Source organism: Erythrolamprus reginae, chromosome Z (assembly GCF_031021105.1).
Source record: "Erythrolamprus reginae isolate rEryReg1 chromosome Z, rEryReg1.hap1, whole genome shotgun sequence".
Classification (NCBI taxonomy): Eukaryota; Metazoa; Chordata; class Lepidosauria; order Squamata; family Dipsadidae; genus Erythrolamprus; species Erythrolamprus reginae.
In genome coordinates, this window is record NC_091963.1 from 51,958,952 (window position 1) to 51,972,924 (window position 13,973).

The following is a 13,973-nucleotide window of genomic DNA, read 5'->3' on the forward strand; positions in this document are numbered from 1 at the left end:
AGAGAGAGAGCGAGCAAGGGAGAGAGAAAGACATAGAGGAAGGGAAGGAGGGAGAGAGAAAGAGAGCAAAAAAGAGAGGAAGAAAGAAAGAAAGAGGGATGGAGAGAGAGAAAGAAGGGAAGGAAGGAAAAGAGAGAAAGAGGGAGAAATAGAGCGAAAGGGAGGAAGAGAGAGGGTTTTTTGTCCAAACTTTTCTTTAGCCCGCCCCCCCCACCCTTTCAATGTTCCCCAGGATTTTGAAAATATGAATAATGTGCCGCGGCTCAAAAAAGGTTGGGAAACACTGTCCTAGAGGATCCAGGAGAGCCTCCATAGCCTTAGGATGGTGAAGTAGCCCCTACTGGGTCCACTGGACATTCGCAAATGGCCTGTTTCCAGCCTCCGTAGGGCAGGGGAGGCAGGAAAGCTTCCAGAGCCTGGACATGGCAAAAAACAGGCTTACCAGAAATCTGAAAAAAGGCTGTTTCTGGCCTATGGAGGCTTCGGGGAGCCCTGCTAGGCCCCAAATGGGGTGGCGGGAAGGGGGTCATGCATGCAGGTGGTGGGGCAGCACAGGGGGTTGCGTGTTCATGTGCGGGGAGAGCCTTGAATTATAGATGTGGGCACACAAGCACATGCATGTGTGCTTTTGGTACCCAAGGAAAAAAAGGTTAGCCATCGCTAGCATAGACTGTTAATTATATCATTTTGCATTATTGACAATGATATAACATTATTATAAAATCATGTATACTGGACTTTTTTTAAAAAAGGTGTCGATTTAACATATTGTTTTTATGTTCTAAGAAGGAAGTGCAGTTGTTGAATGATTGTCTCTGTATAGGTCCATTCCTTTCCTTTTTCATCATTACCAATGAAAGGGAAATCAAATACACCAGAGCTCACATAATTAGAGCTCAGAAAGGGAAAAATTGGCTCCGTGCTTTCCAATTGAACACTTGAAATAGAAAAGTGTTTCTCTGTGGAGACACCTATTACAAAACTTGTCAAGGAAAATCTGCTGTTCCTGAGTGCCATGAAATCTCCATGCTACAACAAACAATTTTTAACACTGTTATCTGATTTTTATTTTGTATGTTTGAAGGAGTGTAGTCTTTCTAGAAGGTTTATAGAATCCTTAACAGGTTAAGATGTTGATTCATAATATCTTTCAAATATTCACACTCACCTGAAGACATCAGCAGTACAGCCTGAAGAAGAGCAACTTCCGTGTCATCAAGGTTGAATGATGATAGTGACATACCCAAGTCAAAAATAGCATCTGATACTACACCAAGACCCCCATTTTTCAACTGGCCTCTTGTTACTGCCATTTCTCCATTTAGTGTTAAGGTCTCACTTTCTGGGTCGTAGCGCACTGCTGCTCTGAGGGACATGATCTCCATGCAACAACCTTTCAGAAGTATAATTTGATCTTCACATGGCAGCTGCAAATAATTGCAAGTAGAATAAATTTTCCCACATGAAAAATACTTTTCTATAAAATAAAAACAAATATAAAAGCAAATCTTCCCTATTACGGTATTTCAAGATATGCCTTTCACTAGAAGCTATCCCTGCCATATTCACAGAAGATCAGGGCCCTTTAAACAATAGTTAATAATATTTTCTCTTTTCACTTTAGTGTCCATATAAAATTTTCAAAAAGGAGAAATAGTTATACAATTGCCTGAAGCCATCCATTTAGAAGCCGTTAATTTTAAAAAGGGCAAAGATCTCTTTAGAGGAATATCAGATGTATACACAGTACACCTGCAATTTCTCCTACATAATACAGTAGTACCTCTACTTATGAACTTAATTCGTTCTGTGACCAGGTTCTTAAGTATAGTAGAAATGTTTATAAGAAGAAACAATTTCTCCCATATGAATCAATGCAAAAGCAAATAATGTGTGTGACTGGGGAAACCGCAGGGAGGGTGGAGGTCCTGTTTCCTCCCAGGAGATTCCTAGAGAGGCTGCACAGAGGCTTCTCCCCGCCGTTTCCAGTTACAGTTTCGGAGGCTTGGTTTTGTAAGTGGGAAATGGTTCTTCAGAAGAGGCAAAAAGATCTTGAATACCCAGTTCTTATCTAGAAAAGTTCATAAGTAGAGGCGTTCCTAGGTAGAGGTACCACTGTAGAATGCTGACCAAAAGCCAATCTGCAAGTTATTTCTAAATTTGATGTTTGTTAGAATTCATAATGGCGGTGACTGGAGAGTGAATAAAGTTGGCAACTTCGTATTCAAAATATTTTTTCATTGACCATTATTATTAAACCAGTTTATAAACTGCCAATTCTATATATTTGAAATACAAATCAACAGAATACTTAAGAGAAGAATACCATCCTGATTTTGTGTATCATATGGTTATTACTTGTGCTAATAAAAGTCTTATTTCATATGGCTACATCTGAAGACATTTATTTTTTAACTAAGAATGCTTTCTTCCTCTAACTGTAAGGAAGGGGATTTTTTTTTACAGATGTAGTGATTACATTTAGCATTGCAAAAAAACCATTCTGAGAAGCAATAAAAGTTTGCCTTCATAAATTGAAAGCCATACCTAAATGACAGACGAATTGTTGGCAAGTAGATGGACTAAGAAAATTATAAAATAAAATTGTAAAATTATAAAATAAGTAAAATAAAAAAGAATTTAAAACAAGACTTCATATGGAAAAACAAATATTATATGTCCCCCATCTTTTCCTCCTCCTCCTCCTCCTCCTCTTCTTCCTTCTCCTTTCTTTTCTTCATTTGTCAGCTTGAGAAGTACAGTGATGGGTTTACTTATAGCCTAATTGAGCTATACATTGATTTTCCTGAAGAGCAGGTAAAATAATCTATACTGGAAAGGGAGTCATAGTGAAAGATACTATAACCATATTCATTCTCAAAAAAAGTAATGTTGTTTCTTAATATAGAAGAGGAAAAATATAAATAAAGAATAAAATAGGAAAATAAAGGCACATATAATGAATATTTATTTTTAGATCATTTTAAAATTAATACAATTCCTTCAATACTTATTGCTATAAGCCTTGTGCCATACATTTCTAAAAAGGAGTAAAATTTTATAAAACAGGTGAAAACTGCAGAATAAATGAATAATATTCCATAACCCGACAGTGGCCAGCTTGCTAGCTCTTTTATTAGGAAGTACAGTGGTACCTCTACTTAAGAACTTAATTCGTTCGTGACCAGGTTCTTAAGTAGAAAAGTTTGTAAGTAGAAGCAATTTTTCCCATACAAATCAATGTAAAAGCAAATAATGCATGCAAACTCATTAGGAAAGAAATAAAAGCCTGGAATTTGGGTGGGAGGAAGAGGAGGAAGAACAGGAGGAGGACAGTCACTGCCAAAGGAAGAAGGTGAGGTAAGGGGAATTTTAAAAATCCAAAACTTTAAGGCTTAAAAAAAAAGAGGGACTATGATGCGGCGAGGAGGAGCACGCACCTCCCATACATCTGACACGAGGCTGCCTCCCATACACTGCACCAGAGAGAGAAACCCAAGTTGGCGAGAGGGGGGAACTTCCCACTCCTTTGATCAAAAGGTGGCTGCTGCTGCTGCTGCGGCTACCAGCTAACCCTTCCCATGGTGAAGGCCTCCCCTCTCCTCTCGCTCGTTCGTTTTGTAGCCGGCACCTTTTCTTCACTGTGGTAACTCCTCTGTTTGGCTGAAGCTGAGTTGACCTGGCTTGGAGGCAGCATGAGGGAGTCACCACAGCGAAGTGGTTTATTCCCTCTCCAAGCACCCAGAGTAAGGAAAATGCTCTGTTCACTCTGGGCTGCCCAGAGCAAAGGGAGTGTTTCTTTTCTCTGGGTGCTGGCAGAGGTTTATTCCTTCTCCAAGTGCCCAGAGAAAGGAAAATGCTTTGTTCACTCTGGACTGCCAAAGCCTTCTTAAGACTACGAAAGGCTTCTCTGGCAGCCCAGAAAAGTCCAAAATTGCTGGGATTAAAGGGGGAATGGCAGGAAACTGGTTGGGCCTTTGTGCTGCTCTCAAATTTCCTGGGAAATTTTCCTGGGCTGAGGTTCTTAAGTAGAAAATGGTTCTTGAGAAGAGGGAAAAAAAATCTTGAATACCTGGTTCTTATCTAGAAAAGTTCTTAAGTAGAGGCATTATTAGGCAGAGGTACCACTGTATAATAGAAAGTAGGCAAAATGGCTATTAAATGATTGAATGCTGCCCTGGAATGTAAGAGATCCAGATTTAGGGAAACATTCTAAAATCAATCCTCAATTTTGGTAAGTTACATTTCTTTTTACTATTGTTCTCTAATGAACAAAAACTGTTATTTAAAGCTGAAATGGCAGTATTTTATATTTATCTGAGTTATACTCCAGTGCTTTTGGCACAAATTTATGTATTCTGTGACAGTATTTTATATGTACTTAAAAATATACTTTGGTGCTTTTTAGTGTAAACTCTTAGACAAGTGATGCATTTCCCCCACAAGCTAAAAAAGACTGGAATACATTTTGAAACAATAAGAGGGGAAAGAGGGAAAGGAAGGAAGGAAGGGAGGAAGGGAGGGAGGGAAGGAGGAGGGAAGAAGGAAGGAAGGAAAACAAACAAGCAGAATGAAAGCAATGGAAAACTAATTATGAGATTCAGAAGCATCTTGAAATGTGTATTCAGTGATCCCCCGCTCGTTGCGAGGTTTCCGTTCCAGGACCCCCCGCAACGAGCGGGTTTTCGCGAAGTAGCGCTGCGGAAGTAAAAACACCATCTGCGCATGTGCAGATGGTGTTTTTACTCCTGCAGCGCTAGCGAGGAGCCGAAGATTGGGGGCGGCGCGGCTGTTTTAAAACGTCGCCGCTGGCATGGGGGGCTTCCTAGCAGCCCCCCAAACCCAGGTTGGGGGTCCGGGGGTGCTGGCAAGCCCCCCATACCGGCGGCGACATTTTAAAACAGCCGCGCCGCCCCCAATCTTCGGCTCCTCGCTAGCGGGCAGGCAGGCGGCGGACAAGCCGTTCGCTGGCGCTGGCTGTCGCCGCTTTCGAGCTGAGCCCTGGAGTGAATTCGCTCCAGGGCTCAGCTCGAAAGCGCCGACAGCCAGCGCCAGCGAACGGCTTCTCCGCGCTGGCTGTCGCCGCTTTCGAGCTGAGCCCTGGAGCGAATTCGCTCCAGGGCTCAGCTCCAAAGCGCCGACAGCCAGCGCCAGCGAACGGCTTCTCCGCGCTGGCTGTCGCCGCTTTCGAGCTGAGCCCTGGAGCGAATTCGCTCCAGGGCTCAGCTCCAAAGCGCCGACAGCCAGCGCCAGCGAACGGCTTCTCCGCGCTGGCTGTCGCCGCTTTCGAGCTGAGCCCTGGAGCGAATTCGCTCCAGGGCTCAGCTCCAAAGCGCCGACAGCCAGCGCCAGCGAACGGCTTCTCCGCGCTGGCTGTCGCCGCTTTCGAGCTGAGCCCTGGAGCGAATTCGCTCCAGGGCTCAGCTCCAAAGCGCCGACAGCCAGCGCCAGCGAACGGCTTCTCCGCGCTGGCTGTCGGCGCTTTCGAGCTGAGCCCTGGAGCGAATTCGCTCCAGGGCTCAGCTCCAAAGCGCCGACAGCCAGCGCCAGCGAACGGCTTCTCCGCGCTGGCTGTCGCCGCTTTCGAGCTGAGCCCTGGAGCGAATTCGCTCCAGGGCTCAGCTGCAAAGCGCCGACAGCCAGCGCCAGCGAACGGCTTCTCCGCGCTGGCTGTCGCCGCTTTCGAGCTGAGCCCTGGAGCGAATTCGCTCCAGGGCTCAGCTCCAAAGCGCCGACAGCCAGCGCCAGCGAACGGCTTCTCCGCGCTGGCTGTCGCCGCTTTCGAGCTGAGCCCTGGAGCGAATTCGCTCCAGGGCTCAGCTCCAAAGCGCCGACAGCCAGCGCCAGCGAACGGCTTCTCCGCGCTGGCTGTCGCCGCTTTCGAGCTGAGCCCTGGAGCGAATTCGCTCCAGGGCTCAGCTCCAAAGCGCCGACAGCCAGCGCCAGCGAACGGCTTCTCCGCGCTGGCTGTCGCCGCTTTCGAGCTGAGCCCTGGAGCGAATTCGCTCCAGGGCTCAGCTCCAAAGCGGCGACAGCCAGCGCGGAGAAGCCGTTCGCTGGCGCTGGCTGTCGCCGCTTTCGAGCTGAGCCCTGGAGCGAATTCGCTCCAGGGCTCAGCTCCAAAGCGCCGACAGCCAGCGCCAGCGAACGGCTTCTCCGCGCTGGCTGTCGCCGCTTTCGAGCTGAGCCCTGGAGCGAATTCGCTCCAGGGCTCAGCTCCAAAGCGCCGACAGCCAGCGCCAGCGAACGACTTCTCCGCGCTGGCTGTCGCCGCTTTCGAGCTGAGCCCTGGAGCGAATTCGCTCCAGGGCTCAGCTCCAAAGCGCCGACAGCCAGCGCCAGCGAACGGCTTCTCCGCGCTGGCTGTCGCCGCTTTCGAGCTGAGCCCTGGAGCGAATTCGCTCCAGGGCTCAGCTCCAAAGCGCCGACAGCCAGCGCCAGCGAACGGCTTCTCCGCGCTGGCTGTCGCCGCTTTCGAGCTGAGCCCTGGAGCGAATTCGCTCCAGGACTCAGCTCCAAAGCGCCGACAGCCAGCGCCAGCGAACGGCTTCTCCGCGCTGGCTGTCGCCGCTTTCGAGCTGAGCCCTGGAGCGAATTCGCTTCAGGACTCAGCTCCAAAGCGCCGACAGCCAGCGCCAGCGAACGGCTTCTCCGCGCTGGCTGTCGCCGCTTTCGAGCTGAGTCCTGGAGCGAATTCGCTTCAGGACTCAGCTCGAAAGCGGCGAGAATGAACGGCGTGAGCGGGCGAAGGGCGGGCAGCAGCGAGGAGTTTGCGTGGGCGGTGGGGAAACTCCTTGCTGATGCCCGCTGCTCGCCCTCCCGCCAGCAAGAGGGGGAATACCCAGGGAAGCCGCCCAGCAGCTGATCTGCCGGGCGCCATCTACGCATGCGTGCCCATAGAAAAAAAGGGCACGCATGCGCAGATGGTGTTTTGACTTCCGGGTTGAAAAATCGCAAATTACCCTGTTCGCAATGGTCGGGGACGCAATAACCGGGGTATTACTGTATCTAGTGTAAGAAATCATAGCTAAAACTATTATTTTCACTGCTCTCTAATAAGAATGAAATATATTCTCCTTGCTCTTTTTGCTTATTGGAGTGAACATTTCTTGTTGGCTATCTTATATCCAGCAAACTCCTGCAATTCCCTAAGTGAGATTATCCTAGAGAGTAGTAGTTGAAATTCAGTGAGGTCCAGTGACATAGGGTTCCAATGGGGAGCATAACAGGAGTTGACAGCATCTGTGCTGTTCTTTGCAATCTAGTACTAAATGCTGTGCTTTCAAATGAGTGCTTTAAAAATGTATCTGTTTAATTTTAATTATTTTTTTAATTAGATATGTAAATTTAGGAATTGATTATTGGTATTAATAGAGTTATTACTACTGATTTTTTAAAAATCTGTCTTCTCTCTTTTTTAAAAAAATATTTTTATTGATTTTTCTAAAATAAGAAAAACACACACACAACATATAACAAGTTTTCATTTCATTTTCATTTTTCATTTTATTGGATTTGTATGCAGCCCCTCTCCGTAGACTCGGGACGGCTAACAATAGTGATAAAAACAACATGCGACAATCCAATACTAAAGAAGCTAAAAACCCTTATTTTAAAACCAATCATACATACAAACGTACCATACATAAATTGTGGAAGCCTAGGGGGAAAGAATATCTTAATTCCCCCATGCCTGATGACAAAGGTGGGTTTTAAGAAGCTTGCGAAAGGCAAGAAGGGTGGGGGCTATTCTAATCTCTGGGGGGAGTTGGTTCCAGAGGGACGGGGCCACCACAGAGAAGGCTCTTCCCCTGGGTCCCACCAAACGACATTGTTTAGTTGACAGGACCCGGAGAAGGCCAACTCGGTGGGACCTAATTGGTCGCTGGGATTCGTGCGGCAGAAGGCGGTCCCGGAGATAACCTGGCCCGGTGCCATGAAGGGCTTTATAGGTCATAACCAACACTTTGAATTGTGACCGGAAACTGATCGGCAACCAATGCAGACTGCGGAGTGTTGGTGTGACATGGGCATATTTAGGGAAGCCAATGATTGCTCTCGCAGCTGCATTCTGCACAATCTGAAGTTTCCGAACACTTTTCAAAGGTAGCCCCATGTAGAGAGCGTTACAGTAGTCGAGCCTCGAGGTGATGAGGGCATGAGTGACTGTGAGCAGTGACTCCCGATCCAAATAGGGCCGCAACTGGTGCACCAGGCGAACCTGGGCAAACGCCCCCCTCACCACAGCTGAAAGATGTTTCTCTAATGTGAGCTGTGGATCGAGGAGGATGCCCAAGTTGCGGACCCTCTCTGAGGGGGTTAGTAATTCCCCCCCCCCAGGGTAATGGATGGACAGATGGGATTGTCCTTGGGAGGCAAAACCCACAGCCACTCCGTCTTATCAGGGTTGAGTTTGAATCTGTTGACACCCATCCAGGCCCCAACAGCCTCCAGACACCGGCACATCACTTCCACTGCTTCACTGACTGGACAAGGGGTGGAGATGTAAAGCTGGGTATCATCTGCATATTGATGATACTTCACCCCATGCCCTTGGATGATCTCACCCAGCGGTTTCATGTAGATATTAAATAGCAGGGGGGAGAGGACCGACCCCTGAGGCACCCCACAAGGGAGCAACCTAGAGGTTGACCTCTGACCCCCCACTAACACCGACTGCGACCAACTAGAGAGGTAGGAGAACCACTGAAGAACAGTGCCTCCCACCCCCACCCCCTCCAGCCGGCGCAGAAGGATACCATGGTCGATGGTATCAAAAACCGCTGAGAGGTCAAGGAGCACCAGGACATAAGATAAACCCCTGTCCCGGGCCCGCCAGAGATCATCCATCAGAGCGACCAAAGCACTTTCCGTGCTGTAGCCGGGCCTGAATGCTGACTGCTGAGGACCTAGATAATCGGCTTCTTCCAAGGACCGTTGGAGCTGGAGCGCCACCACCTTTCAACAACCTTCCCCATAAAGGGAAGGTTGGAGACTGGGCGGTAGTTGTTAAGAATGGCTGGGTCCAGGGAAGGCTTCTTGAGGAGGGGGCGCACAAGTGCTTCCTTGTAGGGATCCGGAAAGGAGCCCCTCCCCAGAGAAGCATTGACAATCTCCTACTTCAAGAGGACCCCATGGCTTTACAGAAAGAAATCGATGAAGTATACCGAATTTCGAATAGCTATATCCGTCGACACAACCTCCCAAGAGAGATACATATTAAATTCACAAGAAAGGCGTTGCGAGATGAGATACTTCATTATTCAAGAAACTCCCCGCCTCAACGACATGGAGTAGAAATAAAGATATTAAAACAAGTTCCAAGAAGTGTCAGAGAAAACAGAAGAGATTACCACTTTTTAACCAAAATCTTGATTAAAGAAAATATCACTTACCGTTGGCTTATTCCACAAGGACTTTCTCTGACATGGCGCTCTACAAGGTACAAACTGGAAAACGTAGATCAAGCTATGTTCTTTCTTGAACAGAGTGGTTTGGGCCACTCCGACCATGCAAGTAAGCAACTAGTGGTCCAATTACAACCAGCTCAACAGCAACCAGGGGAAAAATCACTAATTCAGCAAGAAGAAAACCTGGGGGCAACTGCCCAAGTAATAGAGCAGGACCAAGGCTCTAGAAGAGTTCAACCTCAGCGAGAAACCAAAAAACCTATTAAATGACAACGAATAAAGACTTGAAAATCTTTTCCGTAAATGTTAATGGATTTAACGAACCAAGAAAAAGGAAGCAAATTTTTTCCAAAATCAGAAACCAAAATGTTCAGATTGCAATACTACAAGAAGTTCATATTAAAAAAGATAACCAAAAATTACTGTTGAATCCCAAAATTGGAAAAATGTATGCTGCATTAGCAGACCAAAAAAAAAGAGGTGTAGTGATGTATGTCAAGAATTCTATAAATTCCAAACAAATATATAAGGATAAAGAGGGTAGGATATTGATTGTACAAGTAGACATTGAACCCAGACCTCTAGTGGTTGTTTCTATTTATGCCCCCAATGAAGACCAAATGACATTCTATAAAAATTTACACCAAATAATAACAGATTTAGCTATTGATAATCTATTGATAATAGGTGATTTTAATGCTATCGCGAATAGACAATTAGACCACTCAGGAGGGGGAGGTAATAAAAAAAGGGGAAAAGGCAAAAAAACAAGAAGAAACTTGCTACCCAGTACTTTTCAAAAAATGAAAGCGGAACTATTATTAAGCGATATTTGGAGGGAAAGACACCCTCTCAAAAGGCAATTTACCTTTTATTCCAATCCTCACAAAATTTGGACGAGAATTGACATGTTATGGGCACCAAAAACAGTGGCAGAACAAATAAGAGAAGTCGAGATAGACGTTAATACATGGGCCGATCATAATCCAATAGTGGTCTATATGACGATGAATAATAAACAGAACAATTGGCGGATGAACAGGTATATATTAAACGACAAGAAATATAAGGATTGGATTGAAAAGGAATTAAAAATATTTTTTGAAATTAATAAAACATCAGATACTACTCCACAGAACTTATGGGATACAGTTAAAGCGTACATAAGAGGTTTAACAATATCTTATACAGCAAAATACAATAAGGAAAAGAAATTAGAGTATTTACAATTAACAAACGAATTAAAACAATTAGAATCCTTATCGCAGCAACATACTAAGAATAGAGATCTAAAGACAGAAATAAACGTAATTAAACATAAAATTAGAGTTATAGAACAAAACCAACTAACTGAAAAGATTAAAAGAGCAAAGCAACAATATTTTGAATATGCAAATAAACCTGGCAGATGGTTAGCGTATAAACTTAGAAAACAGAGTCAATCAAAATTAATCCAAAAATTAGAAGATAAAGATGGTAAAATAAAATTTGATACAGAAGGTAAGGCAGACATTGTGTATAATTTTTACAAGGAATTATATGCTAAAGATCATGTCATTGAAGATGAAGTTTTTAATTATTTAGAGGCTTCAAATTTACCACAAATAACAGAAGATCAACAGGCTACCATGGATGGACCAATAACAATGGAGGAACTCCTAATAACAATTAAAAAACAGAAAAGCAACAAGGCCACAGGCCCAGATGCCATACCTGCAGAATGGTACAAGATAGATAATGAAACAATAAGAAATCATATGTTAGAAACTTTTAATTTCTGTAGACTTGATGGAAAAATTCCTAAATCTTGGTCAGAATCACTGACAACCTTAATACATAAACATGGTACAGAACCAGAAAAAATTAAAAATTATAGGCCTATATCACTATTAAATGTAGACTATAAGATTTTTATTGCCATTTATGCAGAGAGACTCAAAGGAGTTATAAATGGAATAATACACCAAGACCAAAATGGGTTTCTTCCAGGGAGACAAATTAAAAATAATATTAGAACTGTAATAAATATACTAGAGTACTATGAACAACACCCAGATAAGATGGCATCTTTAATGTTTTTGGATGCTCAAAAAGCCTTCGACAACGTTAATTGGATATTTATAAAAATGCAATTAAATAAAATGAGATTTGGCCCAAAATTTGTTAATTTAATAGATACCATATATTCAAAACAAACAACGAATATAATATTGAATAATAGTCAATTACCAATACTTGATATAAATAAGGGAGTTCGCCAAGGATGTCCTATATCACCATTGTTATTTATTATGACCCTTGAAACCTTATTAATTAAAATAAGAGCGGACCCCAGAATAAAAGGTTTAACCGTAGGAGATGAAATCTATAAACTCCAGGCCTTTGCAGATGATCTAATGTTTATAATTGAAGAACCGACTACAACAGTTCCTACTTTATTACAAACCATTGAACAATATGGAAACGTAGCAGGTTTAAAGATAAACAAAAACAAAACACATTACTTGACTAAAAATATGAACAAAACACTAGAAACTAAATTAGAAACTATTTCTGGAATAAAGACTGTAAAAAAGGTAAAATATTTAGGAATAAATTTAACAGCGAAAACAATAACATTAAAAAATGATAATTATATGAAATTGTTAGCAGAAATTAAAAAAGACTTAGCAACCTGGAACAATTTGAAAATATCTTTCTTAGGAAGAATTGCAACAATTAAGATGAATATTTTACCCAAGGTCTTATTTCTTTTTCAGACAATACCAATAAACCCAGGGGGTATCTTTTTAAAAACTTTAACCAACTTAGTTAAAAAATTTATATGGCAAGGTAAAAAAGCAAGGATAAAAATGAATTGCTTAGAAGATATCAAAGAAAGAGGAGGATTTGGCCTTCCAAATTGGAAATTATACTATCAGGCCGCCGCACTAACATGGCTTAGAGATTGGATAATCTTAGATAATAAAAGAACACTCGAACTAGAAGGACATGATTTAATGCTTGGATGGCACGCATTTTTATGGTATGATAAGGACAAAAACCATTCATACTTTAAAAGGCATACATTAAGGAAATACTTACTAGAAGTATGGAAAGATATAAAGAAGAATCATTTCTTAAGCATCCCAGATTGGTTAGCCCCCTTAGAAGCAATAACGTATCCAAAGTCTATAAAGGACAAGAAAATGACTCATAGATATAAAGAACTATTAAATGATCAGATGAAGCTTAAATCTAGAATTGAACTACAAGAAGAAGGGATAATAATAGATTGGTGGCACTATGCCCAGATCCGATCTAGATATCAGAAGGATAAAACTCTTTACATTTTTAATAAAAGTAAGAATTCTTTAACTACCTTAATAACCACTAACTCTACAAAAATGATAGGGAAAATATATAAACTACTTATTGCTCATAAAAATATAGAGTTGACTTTAAAAGATACTATGATAAGATGGTGTAGAAATATTGGTAAGGAAATAGATATAGACACTTGGGAGAAAGTCTGGATTAATAATTGGAAAATGACTAAATCAGTTTCCTTAAAAGAAAACCAAATCAAAATGTTCTATAGATGGCATCTCCCACCAAATAGGATAGCAAAAATGTTTCCTAAAACATCCCCAATATGTTGGAAATGTAAGAAGGAAATAGGAACTTACTATCATCAATGGTGGACATGTAGCAAAGCAAAACTATATTGGAAGATGATTGAAAAAATATTAAAAGAAATAATAAAACAAGATATAGATAATACCCCGGAATTTTATCTATTAGGTGTCACAACCCAGATCTATAAGAAAGAAATTTTTTATTTAATCATACATATATTAACCGCGGCTAGAATAATATATGCGCAAAACTGGAAAGGGGAGGAAATCCCCAAGGAAGAAGAGGTTATAGCTAAGATATTAGATTGCGCTGAAATGGATATGATGACAAGAAGATTAAACGATCAAGAGGATACTAAATTTTATGAAACATGGAATAACGTTTACAAATGGATAGATAAGAAAAAATAAGATATATTTTTAGTGGTTGTTTTTTCTTTCTCTTTATTCTGTATTAGTTTTTATCTAGATGATAACAATAGTAATATTAGTTTAAAAGGATTTTTTGATGATTATGATATAGCTATGTATGTATAAGTATAAACAATATATTAAGATTTTTGAAGTATAATAGTTGAATTTAGTCTTACTGTTTAGATTGAAGGTTTAACACTATTTTATTATAGTAATTAGGATTATATTAAAGGTATCTTTCCTTTCTGGTAACTATGTTATACTAACCTTAATACCCACATTAAGATTTGTAAACTTCAACCCAAACTTATTAATCTTTTCTTTTTTTTTTTTTTTTATAATAGTTAACACATATGTATTCTTTTTCTATATTTGAATTTATACTTTCATAAGAAGCGGGGGAAATACACCCCCACTTTATGTTCATTGTTTGTTTGTATTTGTTTGTCTTTTTATGAAAAATAATAAAAAAATTGAAAAAAAAGATAATCGGCTTCTTCCAAGGACCGTTGGAGCTGGAGCGCCACCACCT

General features: G+C 42.0%; 1 protein-coding gene across 3 annotated transcripts in view; it reads right to left on the minus strand.

The window, feature by feature from the left end:
• Nucleotides 1-13,973, minus strand: part of THRB (thyroid hormone receptor beta) — a 297,981-nt gene that overhangs the window by 11,554 nt on the left and 272,454 nt on the right. For all 3 annotated transcript variants that reach the window (XM_070727268.1, XM_070727267.1, XM_070727266.1), the window contains one exon: nucleotides 1,169-1,427. In XM_070727268.1, coding sequence (XP_070583369.1) covers nucleotides 1,169-1,427 — 259 coding nt within the window. The remainder of the gene's footprint in view (nucleotides 1-1,168; nucleotides 1,428-13,973) is intronic.